The sequence below is a fragment of the Bipolaris victoriae genome (genome assembly GCF_000527765.1).
Source record: "Bipolaris victoriae FI3 unplaced genomic scaffold scaffold_96, whole genome shotgun sequence".
In the NCBI taxonomy this organism is placed as follows: domain Eukaryota; kingdom Fungi; phylum Ascomycota; class Dothideomycetes; order Pleosporales; family Pleosporaceae; genus Bipolaris; species Bipolaris victoriae.
The window spans coordinates 24,055-40,524 of NW_014575296.1; the positions used below are offsets into that span (position 1 = coordinate 24,055).

General features: G+C 49.9%; 11 protein-coding genes across 11 annotated transcripts; 6 read left to right on the forward strand and 5 right to left on the reverse strand.

The window, feature by feature from the left end:
• Positions 1-451: 451 nt before the first annotated feature.
• Positions 452-2,186, forward strand: COCVIDRAFT_108795 (hypothetical protein; the record flags this gene model as incomplete). The annotated part of the gene is made up of 2 exons (XM_014697513.1): positions 452-696; positions 749-2,186. The coding sequence occupies 2 exons, from the start codon at positions 452-454 to the stop codon at positions 2,184-2,186; spliced, it is 1,683 nt and encodes a 560-aa protein (XP_014552999.1).
• A 465-nt stretch (positions 2,187-2,651) lies between these two features.
• On the reverse strand, positions 2,652-2,855 carry COCVIDRAFT_108786 (hypothetical protein; the record flags this gene model as incomplete). Its single annotated transcript, XM_014697514.1, has 1 exon — positions 2,652-2,855. One exon carries the CDS (start codon positions 2,853-2,855, stop codon positions 2,652-2,654), a length of 204 nt encoding a protein of 67 aa, XP_014553000.1.
• A 525-nt stretch (positions 2,856-3,380) lies between these two features.
• COCVIDRAFT_108752 (hypothetical protein) lies at positions 3,381-4,499 on the reverse strand (the record flags this gene model as incomplete). Its single annotated transcript, XM_014697515.1, has 1 exon — positions 3,381-4,499. One exon carries the CDS (start codon positions 4,497-4,499, stop codon positions 3,381-3,383), a length of 1,119 nt encoding a protein of 372 aa, XP_014553001.1.
• A 1,179-nt stretch (positions 4,500-5,678) lies between these two features.
• COCVIDRAFT_40888 (hypothetical protein) lies at positions 5,679-7,309 on the forward strand (the record flags this gene model as incomplete). Its single annotated transcript, XM_014697516.1, has 4 exons — positions 5,679-6,470; positions 6,522-6,839; positions 6,897-6,915; positions 6,966-7,309. 4 exons carry the CDS (start codon positions 5,679-5,681, stop codon positions 7,307-7,309), a joined length of 1,473 nt encoding a protein of 490 aa, XP_014553002.1.
• A 995-nt stretch (positions 7,310-8,304) lies between these two features.
• On the forward strand, positions 8,305-9,915 carry COCVIDRAFT_108804 (hypothetical protein; the record flags this gene model as incomplete). The annotated part of the gene is made up of 4 exons (XM_014697517.1): positions 8,305-8,833; positions 8,972-9,076; positions 9,131-9,371; positions 9,486-9,915. 4 exons carry the CDS (start codon positions 8,305-8,307, stop codon positions 9,913-9,915), a joined length of 1,305 nt encoding a protein of 434 aa, XP_014553003.1.
• A 356-nt stretch (positions 9,916-10,271) lies between these two features.
• On the reverse strand, positions 10,272-11,818 carry COCVIDRAFT_19018 (hypothetical protein; the record flags this gene model as incomplete). The annotated part of the gene is made up of 3 exons (XM_014697504.1): positions 10,272-10,278; positions 10,351-11,225; positions 11,279-11,818. 3 exons carry the CDS (start codon positions 11,816-11,818, stop codon positions 10,272-10,274), a joined length of 1,422 nt encoding a protein of 473 aa, XP_014552990.1.
• A 79-nt stretch (positions 11,819-11,897) lies between these two features.
• Positions 11,898-12,794, forward strand: COCVIDRAFT_40892 (hypothetical protein; the record flags this gene model as incomplete). Its single annotated transcript, XM_014697518.1, has 1 exon — positions 11,898-12,794. The coding sequence occupies one exon, from the start codon at positions 11,898-11,900 to the stop codon at positions 12,792-12,794; it is 897 nt and encodes a 298-aa protein (XP_014553004.1).
• A 150-nt stretch (positions 12,795-12,944) lies between these two features.
• Positions 12,945-13,640, reverse strand: COCVIDRAFT_108754 (hypothetical protein; the record flags this gene model as incomplete). The annotated part of the gene is made up of 1 exon (XM_014697519.1): positions 12,945-13,640. The coding sequence occupies one exon, from the start codon at positions 13,638-13,640 to the stop codon at positions 12,945-12,947; it is 696 nt and encodes a 231-aa protein (XP_014553005.1).
• A 345-nt stretch (positions 13,641-13,985) lies between these two features.
• Positions 13,986-14,538, forward strand: COCVIDRAFT_19021 (hypothetical protein; the record flags this gene model as incomplete). The annotated part of the gene is made up of 4 exons (XM_014697505.1): positions 13,986-14,090; positions 14,146-14,237; positions 14,290-14,366; positions 14,417-14,538. 4 exons carry the CDS (start codon positions 13,986-13,988, stop codon positions 14,536-14,538), a joined length of 396 nt encoding a protein of 131 aa, XP_014552991.1.
• Positions 14,539-14,689: 151 nt separating this feature from the next.
• Positions 14,690-15,405, reverse strand: COCVIDRAFT_29700 (hypothetical protein; the record flags this gene model as incomplete). The annotated part of the gene is made up of 5 exons (XM_014697520.1): positions 14,690-14,701; positions 14,762-14,869; positions 14,931-15,077; positions 15,245-15,306; positions 15,363-15,405. 5 exons carry the CDS (start codon positions 15,403-15,405, stop codon positions 14,690-14,692), a joined length of 372 nt encoding a protein of 123 aa, XP_014553006.1.
• A 250-nt stretch (positions 15,406-15,655) lies between these two features.
• On the forward strand, positions 15,656-16,155 carry COCVIDRAFT_108831 (hypothetical protein; the record flags this gene model as incomplete). Its single annotated transcript, XM_014697521.1, has 2 exons — positions 15,656-15,961; positions 16,012-16,155. The coding sequence occupies 2 exons, from the start codon at positions 15,656-15,658 to the stop codon at positions 16,153-16,155; spliced, it is 450 nt and encodes a 149-aa protein (XP_014553007.1).
• Between the last annotated feature and the right edge of the window lie 315 nt (positions 16,156-16,470).

Consider the following 16,470-nt stretch of genomic DNA (forward strand, 5'->3'; position numbering starts at 1 on the left):
ATGCAGAGGTCCCTGATTTCTTCTCGGCGCAATTATTTGACATGGGTGGTACGTACGCACATGGGTGGTTGCATTGACCCTGGGGGATTGCTGTCACGCCAGGGAGAACCACGGGTTTGGTGCGGAAGTTGAATATGCCGGGAGGCTTTGCTCACAGGATTCCGAATCCTCCATGGAATGGAAGCCCTTTACTCGAAGGAAACCCGGGGTTGGGTTCAGAGATAGGTGCCAGCGTCTTTGGCAACGGCCGGCACACGTGGTGGTGGTTGCGGGCAAGGGGACCCACACCGCCGGACACTACTAACCCATTGCCGTGCCATAGCCATGCTTAGTTCTGGGTCTCGCCAGAGAATAAGGCCTACAAGCCTTGTAGGCCTTTTCTTATAATGGGCTGGCTGCTGTGCAGCACTCGTGTTGATCGGCACCCTCTGTTAAATACTAGCCTTTCAAGATGCGGTTCCTAAGCTTTGCCCTCGCGATCGATGGCCTTGCATCTGCCTACAGTGTCGCCGCCACTTGCAAGACGTTCCCTGGTGACAAGAACTGGCCAGCGCAGTCTGACTGGACTGCTTTTAACAGAACCGTGGGCGGACGACTCGTTGCTACTGTGCCCCTTGGATCACCATGTCACGGATCGGCTTTCGACAGCGCAAAGTGCGAGAGTTTGAAGAGCCAATGGCAGACGGAGAAGATTCAGTATGCAATCTTACCCCATGTTTCAAGAATACACGCACTTACTCCGGTCCAGTTACGAGTCTTCCTCTTCAGTAATGGCGCCCTTCTTCGCAAACCAGAGCTGCGATCCGTTTCAGCCCCGTGACCGCCCGTGTGAGTTGGGTAACTATGTTCGGTATGCTGTGAATGCCTCGGGCCCTCTAGACATTCAGAATGCAGTAAACTATGCCACTCAGAAGAACATTCGGCTGGTTATCCGTAACACTGGCCATGACTACCTTGGCCGCTCTACCGGCGCAGGGGCTTTGGCAGTGTGGACCCATTATCTCAAGAGCATCACCTATGTCCCCAACTACCAGAGCGCCGAATACACTGGCCCAGCTTTTAAGATTGGTGCTGGTGTCCAGGGATTCGAGCTGATGGCTGCTGCCCGAGACCGCGGACTAGTCACTGTTGGAGGTGAATGTCCCACTGTCGGTGTCGCGGGTGGCTACACCCAAGGTGGAGGTCACTCAGCCGTCAGCACCAGCTTTGGCCTTGCCGTCGACAATGCTCTCGAATTTCAAGTTGTGACCGCTGGCGCTAAGCTTGTCAATGCCAGCCCACGCGAGAACCCAGATCTGTACTGGGCCCTCAAGGGCGGCGGCGGCAGCACCTACGGCATCGTCGTCTCCATGACCGTGAAGGCCTACAAGGAAGCCGTCTTCGGCGGTGCCTCGCTCTCCTTCTTCGCCAAAGACATGAGCAAAGACACCTTCTACAGCGGCATCCAAGCCTTCCACGAGGAGCTCCCCGGCATGGTCGACGCTGGCGCAATGGTAGTCCACTACTTCACCACTGGCTTCTTCTCCATCGCGCCACTCAGCGCCTACAACAAGACCGAAGATCAGGTCAAGACCATCATGGCTCCCTTTGTCGCAAAGCTCAACTCTCTAAATGTCACTCACACTGTCTCCTACTCCGCCTTCAACACCTACTACGAGCACTACGACAAGTACTTTGGACCCCTTCCCCTCGGCAACATCCAAGTCGGCATCGCTCAGTACGGCACACGTCTCATCCCTCGTGCTGTCGTCGCCAGCATCGCACCTACATGGCAAGCCATCATTGAGAAGGGCGTAACGTGGATCGGTGTGGGTACCAACGTCGCACCTTTTGGTTCCGACAAGACCACCTCGGTTCATCCCGCATGGCGCAAGGCCATCGTCCACGCTACACTTACCCTTCCATGGAACTTCACCGCGCCGTGGTCTGAAGCCTTTGAGATCCAGAACAAGATGACCAACGAGGTTATCCCACTGGTTGAGAAGGCGACACCGGGCAGCGGTTCGTATGTTAACGAGGCGGATTTCCGTCAGCCCAACTTCCAGGACACGTTCTGGGGAACCAACTATCAGAAGTTGTTGGGGATCAAGAAGAAGTGGGATCCCCAGGGCTTGTTTTATGCTACCGTGGGTGTTGGCAGCGAGGTGTGGTCGGTTAAGACTGATGGGCGCATGTGTCGTGCGTAAGAAGTGGACCTAGTCGAGTTTAGTATAAGATCAAATTTAATATTAATACTGTTTCAAAAATCCTTTTGTAAATCTTCGAATACGTGGTGACGTGACCGTAAGTGTACCGTATCTATTGATTATAGGGCGCGTAGAGAAATTACAAAGTGCACAAGACTTAGTCAGTGTTCCCACTAATACTAGTGTGCGTGCGCACGTACCACACTCATACTCCAAAAAAATATCGACCCACCACCCCCAATTGCAACTACCACTACCATTATTGTGAGTATTCTGGCAAAAATACAAAAAGATGGACTCGCGGGGAATCGAACCCCGGACCACTCCCATGCTAAGGGAGTATTATACCACTAAACCACAAGCCCAATTGGTGAATTGAACAGAAACTGTGATTTCTTATTCGATGGAAGTCTCGATTCTTAGTCCCTTTATATTTCTACAGTACAAGATTATTTTACACGTAATCTAGATCGAGTGCACCCGATTCCATCGCTCAGCAGTGGGCAGTCGGCCCAACCCAACCGAAGCGAGCATACTCCGCTGACTCGCGGGCCGAGCTATCATCTGCACACTAGCAGCCGTGTTCCTGCGCAGCTTCCCGACTAAGATTAGACAGCGACGCATCCGCGCAGTAAGGCTCGGACAAATGTCACTTAGGCGATGCGCCATGTGCTATTGATTCTGTGACCCTGACTTGTTGTTCTGCGCCTCAAAGCTGCTACCGTTACTTAAACTATGCGGTAGACAGGACATGTGCCGGAGGTGGGCGGTGTTTTCCCTGCATTAGTGTAAGTAGTCGTGGATGGGAAGCGCAGTGGCTCAGATGGAGACTAGGTGGGCTTCACACTCCAATAGAGATAGAACGTGCGATGGGGAGTTCCCGACCCGCTGTGCTGCTTGAGATCGTAAGTTTCTAATGGTGCATTGGGCGGAGGGTGCCGTGTCGTTGCGTGGCGAGCGGGTGCTTGTAGGGAATGGTGTGGATCTGACGCTGAGTAGAGGCCAAGGCACGGTTGAGTGTAGGCGAAATTACTGGGCCATATTGAATGAGATTGATTATTGTATTTGCCCAAGGCTTCCACCAAGACCTCTGTTTAGGTCTTATGTAGTGGCCATCTCAACATCATAACGGGGCATGTTCCCGCATAGTCGAGACAGCTTCTTGAGACATTTACGAAGCAAAACATGGTGATTTCAAGATCTAGTTTCGAGTTTGCGGGGATGTCCTTTCGGTTCCGATGTGGTTGAGTGCTCTGGGCCCTGGCTAGTCGATCTGGACTCAAGTTCTTTCTCACGCTTCTCCAACGCCTTTTCCCTCTGGTCCAGCTCAGCTTCTTTACGGTTCAGGTCAGCCTCGCGCTGGTTGAGTCTCTTCGTTTGCTCATCCGTTTCTCCTTCTTTGTGTGCGTCTGACCCTTGCTTGCTTTGAGTTGGCTCATCCTTCGTATTGTCATTGCCGTCCGTATCTGGCACTCGACTGCTGACATCGGTCGGTCTAGAGTTCAGTTTGCGTGGCTTTTTACGACCTTGAGGACCATCCGTCTGGGCCGAGCCTTCATGCGGCTGCTGCTCTGATGTGCCGTCCTTAGACTCCGGTACTGATTCACCACTGGTTGCCTGTGCACCCGCTTTAGCTGCATCCGAGACATCCTCTTGTTTTGGAAGCATGCCCTTTGCGTTCTGCAGCCATCCTTCATCCAGCTGACCCCCACCACCCTCGCTTTTGAACTTCTCGAGCTCCTCAGCACCAGGCATCTCTTCATCTTTGGCCTGGCTAACCATCTTTTCCAATGTCCTCTTTTGCTCCTCGCTCGCTGCCCATTCCGGTAGAAAGCTCGTCAGCTTTTTCATCCCTTTTCCTGCTACTTTTCCCATGTTCACAAAAGGTCCATGAATTGCCCCTGTAACGCCACCTATACCGGCGCCCAGTCCACCCAGTAGCGTCGACGAAATACCTCCAACTAAGGTCCCACTGATTGCTCCCAAAGTTGCTCCTGGTGCAACACCAAGACCTGTACCCATAGCCATGCCCTGAAATGCGCCTGAGCGTAGGTACTTTGCTGTTTTTCCAAATGACTCGGCTTCAATCTCGGCATTCGTAGCTTCTTCTGTTAATCTCTCTCGTTCTTCGGGATCGCCGGCTGCTGCTGCCGCATCCTTCAATTCTTTGGCCTTCTTCTGAGCTGCGAGGGCAGCGTTGGCGGCTTTCCCTGATTCCTGGCGGACTTCTTCATCGGAAACAGTGGGTTTGTTAGATTTCTCGTCCTCCTTCGACTTCTGATCCCCATCCTTGTTCAACTTCTTTGGAGGCATCCTGTGAGTTGTACCTGTTTGTAATCGTGTTAGTTTGCAGCTCTGCTGTTAAAGAGAGGTCGCATATTGAAGTACGTCATCGACGCTAGCATCACGCTAAAGCGCGGAGGATTCAAGAATGTATACATGTCGCCTGTCTTCACATTCAAAACGTTTGATTGATGACGAACTAATCGCATTTTCTCTATAGCATTGATACAAAAGTCTAGATATGACTCTTCGTAACTACGGTTTCAGTCTAGAATGTACAGTAATAGAATACTACTGCACTCTGCCACGTGATTACCCATGCAACTTGCTATGCGCCGATACAATCGCTTCACGATTATGCGAAGTGACCAGTATTGAACTCTCTTAATTGAATATATATTGGAAGAGTCTCATGATACTGACAATTGGATGAATCAATATTCCGGCAAGAAATATCTAAAAGCGCATAGTGACTAGCCAACTTTCAGTTCGGCCTGCTCTAACGACTAATCAGGAACGATATAGTATTCTACCTACATGAATTAGGTTCCTTATAAGTGTAGGGTATTGTCAACAATGGCATTCCATGCTATGTAATGACCGGGTCTCATTATAGCCTCTTGGTATTGCAGTGCACTCATTTCCTCAACACACAGGACGCGCATTTATAACAGCCTCTTCTGAGGAGTAAGATGAGGATATAAATGAAGTGGAAAGTCCCATATATGAATATATAGTTTGCTGCTTGCTACTTATAGCTTGACCGATAGTGAATATGCACGAGTGGCAAACATCTGCTTGCTTTTAACAGAAGTGATAGGATTTCGTTCTACATTCCCCCACAGGAAGCAAAACACACTGTTTCTGTTGGCAAATCAATCATTTGAGACTTACTGGTCGAAGTTCTTCCTCTTTTAGCCAGTGCGTGATACCTGTCCAGTGTCCGCAATATGTTTGCTCGATGTTAGGGTCTTGCCTTGACCCCCCTTATTTCTGTTGCCTGAACACTCGCGCTTTCACCTACCTTCACTTTTACCTATTCGGGTACCATATTGAAGGATTCCCGCACTTGGTACCTACAGCGTGACCTCGTCATAGCTAGCGTTTGCTCCTCGCTAGTTCTCTGTTTACGCTGATACACCACTATCAATTCACAAACCTCTGGCTCCAGCTCTTTGGCGCTTCTATTTTCAAACTACACAGGCAAAAATGGCTAACAATTTTCCTCTTACGCCTTTCCCTTCCACCCCTTCTCGCAGTACGTGTCCCATCAACGTAAAGCTAGCCATAGGAGATGCGCTAACAAGTTCAGAAACCCCACACCCCTCATACACGCCAACCACTAACTCGCCTTTTATTGAAACACGTGCCACCACGTATGAAGAACTTATCCAATCGCTTGATGTGCAAGCGGGCAGCTTGCAGTATCTCCCTTCTGACGCTGAAGTTGACAAACTCTTCGATGAAATTCATGAAGGGCCTTCGCTGAAGTCATCGAGTCGTTGTTCCAGCACACCCAAGCTTGCATTTGGCACATATCGGGAAGATAGCGTTTACATAGCCCAGGTCTATGTCTATCTTCGCTCTCCTTCGTTCAAAAATACCGAGCCGTCCATGGTGTTTGGTAAGCGTATGGCAAACACTAAGTATACTGTCATGAACACAAAGGACATCAATTGCGCAGATGGTATGCTCCAGGCCAACAAGTTTTGGAGGCCCTTTATCAAAGATGGCAAGTTCGAGCTTGACGCAGTTAAGGCTGTTCTGAAAGCTCTCTTTATTCGCAAAGGTATTACTCTATCGGCTCCAATACCGGTGGGTGGTTCAGTTTTCCGTTCAAACTTAGTCCTAGGATGCGAGATGTTCAGGATCTCCAAGCAGAGCCGTAGGATTTTGGAGAAGACACCTAAGCAAGTTGATAAGAGCGCGAATGCAATAGATGTATCTAGGGCGCAGTCCTCATCGCCAGCCATGTCAATCACCTCCTCAACAATCTTTCCGGTAACTATAAGATCGATTCTGTAACGGCGGCCTGTTATTAACTTCGTAAAGGTTGCACCTACGGCTCAGATATACAGCCAGAACGAACTCAGCTGCCATGCAGATGCCAATAGACCTCTATTCGTTGATTTGAGCAAGAAGCGTCATAGTTCGCGGCTCGCTATCACTGAACAGGATACAATCAAAGTCGAAGCCAACAAAAGCGTAACTACCAGTAAGCTTGCCGCGGTTGATAACCTGAATTCAGACGCTCTCCTCTTTCCAGGAAATCAACTAGAAGAAGTCGGCGAAGAACCTCCCTTCATTCCTGAAGATGATCCAGAAGAACTTTCAGAAGAACCCGAGGAATCATCTGTCTCTAAAACCGATGTACGCCGAAATACCACACAAAACAAGTATATCTTACCATATGCTAACTTCTCATAGACTCCGAAGCCTAGCAAAGGTATGAAAACCATCATCGAGTCGCTGTCAGCATCATACAATGATCGGAAGACCTTCAGAAAAAGATCGATGAAATGACAGCCCAGGTAACCCGTCACATTACTACTCTTGAAGAGCTTCGTCGAGAAAAGGAGCAGTTTGATGCTAAATATGAGCGTAAGAGACGAGCATTCGAAGAAAGGATCAGCGTTGAGGATCAAGATAAGGTTAGCAAGATAACTGAGATTGAGTCAAAGTCTCAGACTATGCGAGAGAGGCTTGAGGCTGAGAAACACCAACTGGGTGTAATGACTCCAGAGATGATGGCTGTCTGGGAGTTATCTCGTAAATTCGTGTGCAAGGAATATGGCATCAAGGAAGGTTTGCCGTCGAAGCGTCAAAAGACTAGCCACTAGTTCTTCAAAAACAGGTTCGAAGACACGACTTGAACGGGGGACTTTCTTGGCATGCTATGTTCTGGTGTATCTGGGAGTAATGGGTGGAATGTTAATGAATCTTGGGTCATTGCCTGAGTTGGCAGAAAGCACTTGATTACTGTAGTGCTATTGCTAATCTCATAGTGCTATCCAGCCAAAACGAGAATATTGGAGAGATATCATGTAAGGGCGTCAGCTGGGCAAAAGTTTCATCGATTGGCATTCTTTTCTATTATATAATTCGGTTATACTACCAAGTCCCGACTCTGATGCATTACATGGTGCCGCTATTTACACTCTGTCAATTGAAACTGAAATTGACAAGGATCATATGGGGACAGCAAAGCATAGTAGGGGTATAGTCGTTTTGAGACAAGTACGAACGCTTTATATTAGAGAATGAGGGACGAGGAAATCCACACAAACATCCTCATGTCTACGTGATAGGCTTATATGGAAAGCCTAATGTAATTAATCTGTAAATATAATCTCACACATGTCTATTTTGACTACCAAACACTTGGCTTGCTTACAACTAGAACACCCGAAATGATAGTACGTTAACATGCGATAGTGATCCCTAGATCAAAGAGCAGATTTCCATACTAAGTAGATATTTCAAGAACTCCACATATCCGCAATATCTCTAACCTTGAGCTTTCGGCCTACTATATCTCAAACGCTGGGTTTCTACGCTTTCTAGAAGCCTCCTTCACTCCCATCCTCTAGCGAGACACGCTAGTGCCCGTTAGTGCCCGCTAGTCGCGTTTACACATGGCCCACTAGTACACAAACAGTATATTTAGTATAAAAAACAGTCGCGGCCACGAGACCTGATAATAAGAACACAACAAAGAGCCACGTGCTTGAATGTGAAATCAATCAAACACGCACCAGATATAAGTATCAAGAGGATCGATCGTGTAGTAGGACATTAGCTAATAGCATAACAAGAGCAGTGCCAATCAACAGAAATGGCGGAACCCGACGACACAGAATGTCTATCAACGAAGGCTCTGCAGCAGATACACAGTCTCATAGGTAAAGACGCTTCCTACCTCGAGCACCTACCTATAGACAAGATCCGGGAACCAGAATTTGAAGAAAAAAAGCACAAGCGTCTCACTTCACTGCCCAGACGCATTCTCTTCGGCCAGATCAAAGAAGGCGAGAAAAAGGGTTTAGAAGTCTGGATCCTTCCGACCAAGACACGCGACGAGAACCAGTGGCCTGGACACCGCTTCAACCTCTTCGATCGGCATGGAAACCTGCACTCTAGCATCACGATAGAGGAGGCCATACGGTTGACCAATGCGGCAAATGCATTCAAGTGGCTGAAGAAAAATGGCACAATGGATTTGACTCATCTGCGAGCTGTGATCAGGTACTACTTCATGGTCAAGAAAGTCAACCCCCCGTCACCGTGGCCGGTTGACATGCGCTTTACCGCAGAATTACTCGCAGCATGCGAGGCGGCAGCCGAATTTACTACCAAAGAAGCCCGTGTCAAACAGAAGACTCAGGAGCGCGAAGCAGGTGCTGAGCCGGCATACAAGATGAGACCATCACTTGCTCCACAGAAAGCTCCGGGGAAGTTAAGACTCAAAGATGGGCTAAGGGCAGAGACTACAGCGACACCAGTGAATGGACAGAAAGCAAACACGACAAAGACGCCCGCGACTATGCCAACCGGGCTAAAAGCCAACATGACGCTGCCCTCCTCTAAAGCCCAGAGGATGACAGAGCGTCCACTCTCACCGCTTTTCTTGACAGAGCTGTTCCCTTCTTCATCTCCCGAAGATGAGGCCAGTCTCTTCATTCCCGAGCGCCGGCGTCGTGCCGCTACATCTGAAACCTTTCAGGCTCCAACTCCAGTTCCACCTACAGGTCCCGCATCCACAGGTCAACCAATGATCGAGCCGATTGATGAGTTCAGACAAGCCTTTCAAAGAAAAATGCTTCCTCAGCCTGCACCCATGCTTCCGCCAACATCGACGCCTACACCTACACCTAGCATCTCGACTTCTAGCATTCACACCATGTCTATGCAACAGGATATCAATAAACCGGGCACCAACAAACCAAATACACCCGCGGTCCCAGCAGCATTATCTCCAGCAACCCCGACTCCCATCCCCCCCAACGCCACCACCAGAACCACCTTGGTCAACCCCGACATTCCCCCTCCCCCTCCCCTCCAACTCCCCAGCACCCCTCCACGAACCTCCACCTCATCATTCATCCCTGCCTACCGCGAAACCCTAACCAAGCACTCGCAACTCACCAACCGCCTCCGCACGAACCAGTCCTCCCTGCACACCAAAGAAACCCAAATCCACGCCTTGCAAGGCCAAATCCGCGATCTCGAAGCTCAGGTCCAGGAGATAAAGGCTGAGGAGAAAGAGTTGAAGGACGAGATCAAGGGAGTGGAGATGGAGAGGAAGAGGTTGCATGATAGTTTGACGCCTGAGAAGAGGGAGATTTTGTTCTTTGGAAGGGAGATTTGGGAGAGGGAGGGGAAGAGGGCTAGGCTTGAGGAGGATGGGGGAGCGGAGAGCAATGAGGACATGAATTTGGGTGAGTAAAAGGGCGGGTGCATGTGGAGAGAAGGGTTTGTATGGCGTATGGAGTTGGATGGATGTCTACAACACACACACCGCTTTTCGCAGAGCGGTACCTGTGAGACATTACAGCTAGCAACGACCTAGCACCACGATCAAGGACGGAATTTGTATACCAGCTTGTCAGCGTATCCATGTACAATAGAAACAAAAAGGGGTCTAATGTAATCGCTTCTGATTATATTCAAGGATATCGTAGATAACCGAGTCCCTTCTCCCCAATGACGCCTGCAATGCAATGCAAACACCGAACTGTATAGCACAAGTAATAATGGTAATAGTAGTAATAATAATATGGACAAAGCAAAACATGCCTTTTCTCAGAATCTATAGGTAATTATGTTAGCATCAAGACATGATAGGTAGGGCTTATATAAACGGCTCGGGAAACAAACATACCTTATCTCATAATTGCCTGCTCTCGTCATATACCGCACCCACTTTACGCTACTGTAATTGCTCTTCTCAAACACCTTGAGATAGCGTACCAAGAGACCAGAGCTAGTGAACATGAGGAGTGAAAAGCTAAGATTGAGTGGTGGTCGGGACCATGCTTTTTGGTTGGTCATGCTAGTCAGACTAGCTTCAGCGCTTAGGACAAACTCGCTTTGACCCGTGAAGCGTGGGATTTTCCAAACAATGTTGTTGTGTTCTGGTTCGTATTTGGCTTTGCCCTGTGAAGTTCGCTCGGTGATTTTGGCGGTGTTTAAAGGCGTGGGTATGCGCACGACGACATTGGTAGCAAAGAGTTTGGAGCCGTAGTTGGCGCGAATGGCAATGCTGTATTCGACTTTTGTCTTGCCAACCTCATTTACAATGGCGTGGACTTTGAAAGGTAGGTTGACGTTCTCGGTCGCCCGATAGCGCATGAGCTCAAACTCGCCGTCTGGTGGAACAAAAGATATTATCCTGTCAGCATCGAACTTGCCGAGCTTGACGCACTGGTGGAATTGACAGTCCTCCAACGTGACACTACCAGCTGCTGCCCTTGTTGCCTTTGCACCCGCCTTGTTGCCCGAGGGTTGTTGTAGATGGTCCTCGCCCAGCGTCAGTCGGTCGTTGAGGCCAAACTTGCATTCTGGGGTGCCGGAAAGGTATGCGCGCATGATAATCTGACCATTCACATCTGCCCGGAGCACTGTTCCGGTTGCGGACATGAGCAGGTTGACATCCTCGATAACGTCGACAAAGGCCTCGTTCTTGCGGTACTTGATGTCTGCCCGGCGCCATGAAAGCGCACCCGTGGCCTGCATAGTGATTTTGGAAGAGTCCTCCTATTCCATAGTCAGTAGTTATTCCTGATATACTCACACATGGAGAAGCTCACCATTGTCCGCTCTGACTTGACCCCCTCTGTGGTAATGTACATCTTCAGCGTGTCCGTCTCGGTGTTTTGGGGGTATCCAAAGTCGAGAATCTCGTCGAGCAGCTCATAGACAAGGACAAAGTTGTTCTTGACAGCCTCCTCATCGAACTTGCCAAAGTAGGCCTTGCCCAGCCCGACAAGGCGGTAAAGAAACTCAAAGACAAGGGCGGCATTGGCGTTGCTCTTGGTGACAGCTACCAGATAGATGTTCTCGTGCTTGACATGGCTAAAGGTGGTGGAGCCCAGGGTCAGGATGGGGGAGCGGACTTGTGCATTGGAAATGACCTGGATGCGGAAGACATCGGCCAGGCGTGGGCGGCAGTCGTTGCGGAAAGCGCGAAAGATGAGGTTCTCGCCCTTTTGATTGAATATGAGGATGCCGGAGAGCATGGCGGCGAGGTGTAAAGAAAGCAAGACGGGCGTCGACAGCGAATTGGCGGCGTCGGGCGTGTTGATGCTGCGAGCTCCACTCGCGACGCCGCGGGATTGAGCTTGGGCCATGCTCGCTTCGGCAAGGGTCTCAGGAGAGGGAGAGGGCCGGGTAAGCGTAACTCGCGCCGACGTTCACTGTCCCAATGCAATGCAGCCAGCACTCGCATCCCGCCTCGTGGCCCTGCCGCCTGAGCTGCGCTGCCACATCTACTCTTTCTTACCAGAGCTCGTGTACAAGTATATATGGCCCGTCGTCAAGTCTTCTCCCGTCGGCGTGTGCAGCTGGCCGTACTACAGGCTACCGACGTCGTTGCTCTTGACTTGCAAGCTCATCTATCAAGAAACCAGAGATGCATCGATCCAAAAGCGATTGTGTGATCTCAACGAGCAATACCCACCCGTCGTCGTTTTGGGACCAGCCAATGTACTGTACGAGCCACGAAATGGCTTTATGGACGAGTTGTTCGGTCTCTTGTCCAGGCACAATGGCAACACTTCATCCATGTACGATGGCAGTGAGACGCTTGCTGGACGCACTCCCAAGCGCATATGCCGTGGCATAACAGCTTGGACCAACCAGAGTCTCGAGACCAGGCTCGGAGTTCACTGGGAACAAGTTTACCAGCGCCTCCCCCGAGAGCTAGGCTACTCGGAAAAGAATCTGAAGATTTTCGTCGCATGCACCTTGACCAGGATGGCACATAACAATGCCAAAGAAGTCCGGATTCGACTAGTGATTCGCGGCAGCGCTTTTAACAACGCCTGGATCTTCGAAAGGCGTATGATGGACTATGTTCTTCAGTACAAGACGAGAGCACTCGGGAACTCCCGTTGCGATGCTGAGAGTATGCGTGCCAAAGAAGCAGTGACTGTTGTTCTTCCGCCTCAACCACATGGAAGTTATGTTGATGAATTTATTGCATGGATGCTGGAGGACAATCTTGGTTTCGAACTAGAAGCACCGTCAGTCCAGGACGAACGACTGTTCTGTAAGCATGGCCGTTCTGCCAATCATCACGGCGACGAGAAAATAGATACGTCATAGAGTTTAGCCAAGCGGTCTCTGGCAGTTTTCTCCTTCATATCAGACATGTGTTACACAAGTGATACCTTCGAAGTGTGAAATCTATTCAAGTTTTGTGACTATAACTATATGTTTATGTGAATTGTATTGGCCCATCCTACCAGACCGAGTCTAATACAGCACGCCCTTTGTACTCCTAACCTCGCCCTCCCACTGCTTCACCACCGTCGTCGCATGTCTGATTGCCACCGCAAGTGCCTTGAACGCACTCTCCGCCCGGTGGTGATCATTATCACCCCTGATGCAATCCACATGTAGTGTGGTACCCGACGCCTGAGCAAAGCTCTGCAGACAATGCGGAATCATTTCGCAGCTCAGGTCGCCAATCTTCTCCCTCTTGAGCCCCAGCTCAATGACACTGTACGGCCGGTTTGACAAGTCAATGACGGCTCGCGACAGGGCCTCGTCCAGTGGCGCATATGCGTGTCCAAAGCGTGCAAGTCCCGTGCTACCCTGTAGCGCATTCCTGAATGCCGAGCCGAGCGCTAAGAAAGTGTCTTCGCTCGTGTGGTGGTCATCAATGTGCAGGTCGCCTTTGCATCGTATGCGCAGACTCCAGCCGGCGTGCTTAGCCATGGCGTGGATCATGTGGTCGAGGAAGCCGATGCCGGTGTCGACAGAAATCTCCTGCGATGCAGACTTTTGGGTAGCATGATCCTTCTCGCCTTCGCCATTGAGATTGGCCTTGTCGAGGGCGGCCCAGAAGTCGCTGTGCGGGTAGGGCGCAAGTTCGCCGCCGTCCAAGTTGATAGAGACTTGGATCTTGGTCTCGTTTGTATCGCGGTTGAGGGCCCAAGTGCGTTGCATTGTGGCGGTGGATTGATGGCCTCGGATTTATGGGGGTTTGACTCAGTCGATTTCCAGATAAAAGGATAAAGAGAACGTTGCACAAAAAAGTTTAGACTAATCACTGACTGGAGAGGGGTGCTAGCTTCCCCACGCTCCACGTCATGTCCGCCAAGCAATATAGGGCTGAAAAAAAGTTCTGGCCAACCACCGCTTCGCCGAACCAAAGTCCGCTCTCGCCCCAAAATTCTGAGCATATCGCAAAGTCGCGCCTCTTTCTCATGCCAACACTCTGAAGCAGTGTCGCATAACCGTCTGGTCACGTCTGTCTGTTACTCAACTTATCAACACCAACCACAAACAATCATGCCAGGAGCCACGAAAGATTCCGCGCCAGTCCAGATCGTGGACCCAACTTCCGAGACTGGCGAGGAGATTGACCCAGCCGTCGACCGCGACAGGATCCGAGTCGTATGTCAAAATGAAACGATGAAATCTGTAAATCCGCGTCTAACATCACGTGTAGCTTTCTGGTTCCACAGAAACAGCAGCATCTTTCCAGTTTGATGGCGAGGACCATACGCTAGGCAACGCGCTGCGTTATATCATTCACAAAAAGTAACAGAAACTGAACATGTTTACATGAATGACTGTTAACTATTTTTCTTAGCCCCGACGTCGAGTTTTGTGGTTACTCCATACCGCATCCATCAGAAGCAAAGATGAACCTGCGCATTCAGACTTATGGTAAGCTTTAGTTTCCAAACACATCGAGGACAGAGCTGACATGGCATCAGACGGCGTCAGTGTTTACACTGTACTGGAAAAAGGTCTCGAAGATCTCATGGCCATGTGCGATGTTGTTGAGAAGAAGTTCACCATTGCACGTGACGAGTTTGTTAACAAGATGGAGGAGTAAATGCAGGGTTTGTGAGACACTATTGCATTGATGGCGTTCACGGATATCATGGGTCAATGGCGAACGGAAAGGAAAATGGTATTGTCTTTGGCTATTTACATCGCATCCTGGACTTGTTTTTCAATTCCGATTTCAGGCGACGACAGCCCACTCAGTTGCGACCCTGGGAGCATAGATTAGTATTCTGGAATTTGATTACTCAGAGGTTCAACCGAATGCTTACTTCCAAAAAGCCGTTGATGAAGTTGTTTGGCAGCCGTGCCTTGGGATCCTCTTCGGTACGGAAGTACTTGAGTACGTGTGACAGTTGCTTCCAGAAGTTGAGTGTTTCCTGAAATTTATGTTAATCCAAAGAAGGTCTCCTTGAATCTTGCTCTCCGGTTGTGCCATACCTGAAATTCTTGGTGGCTGTTAAATAACAGCACGTCGACTGTTTTCAGCTGATTCACGTATCTATGCCGCTCGAATTCCTGCCGCATTTTGGTCCGAAGTTGGGATACTGGCATGTTGAGCGAATACATGGTCTGGATCTCGGGAGCCTGTATAGTTCCTATCAGCCTCCCGCGCTTGTGCGTTGTTACTGCTGCCCGCATGTCTCGAATCCAACGCGTCCCTTCGCTTCCGGTCTCTTATTTGCACCACAATTGGTAGTAAACCAATCATCGGCTTCAACGTATCCTCTCTAGGGTATGGGGAGTATGCGTACCGACCGCAGCCAGTCCCGGTAGCTGTGAATGACCCTCTTCTTCGCATCGGCCCAGTTGACCGCTATGCCCGAATTAGCCTTGGACTCCCCCAATGGTTGATACGGATATTCGACTCACATGAGCGCGTGCGCTGGGCGAGGTAGGTAGGGTTAATGACCATATTGACGGTGTTGCGGAGCTCCAGTTGTCCCAGGGCGGGAGTTGCAGTGACGATGCGGCTCGGGTGGAGTAGAATGCCAAGCCGTGGCGTTAGCGCGGATTTGACTGGCAGCGCATTCGCAAACTTGACGACCAACTGCTTCTTCTAATCACCGCCACAACTACATAATACATAGACACCAGACACGAGGTCGAAATCGAAATCCAATACCCCGAAAACAAGTTCAACTCAACCTACATACTATTCGATCATGCCTCCCGTCCGCACGGCACGCGCCTCTCGCAAGGCTCCGCCCGAAGGCTTCGACGACATCGAGGACACGCTCCTAGAGTTCCAGACTAAGATGAAAGACGCCGAGAACGCTTCACATGAGGGCAAGAAGAAGTACGAGATGACGTGGCCCATCTTCCAAATCACGCACCAGCGCTCCCGCTACATCTACGACCTTTACTACACTAAAGAGGCCATCAGCAAGCAGCTCTACGACTACCTGCTCAAGAATGGATACGCGGATCCCATGCTGATTGCCAAGTGGAAGAAACAGGGTTACGAGAAGGTGAGTTGTTTGCACTTGTTGGTACAAGAATGTGGACTAACGCAACTTAGCTATGCTGCACGCGCTGCATCCAGACAAAAGAAACCAACTTCCGGTCTACCTGCATATGCCGCGTCCCGAGAGATCAGCTTAAAGAGAACCAGGAGATTGAATGTGTCAACTGTGGCTGTCGAGGATGTGCTTCGAGTGATTGAGCACCGTCAAGATTTTGAGATACCATTGGAGTTATGATAAAGTGTCAAGAGTTGGTTGGACCAGCCAGGACTTGCTGAAAGGCCCGACGACTGTGGATCGATATCCGTCCTACCAGGTAACACATTCCTAGTAGACGCTAGATGCTAGATGGCAGACACCACTATGTCGGCCCGCGCAACTGTTACGGGAACATTCTTTACCGGGGTTACATAAAGGAACACAAGGAAACTGATGCATAGGGTGTGTCAATCAGACCAAAATGATTAAAATATAACTGTTAACACGTCTACAGAAAAACCGTTGCATAAAGTGAA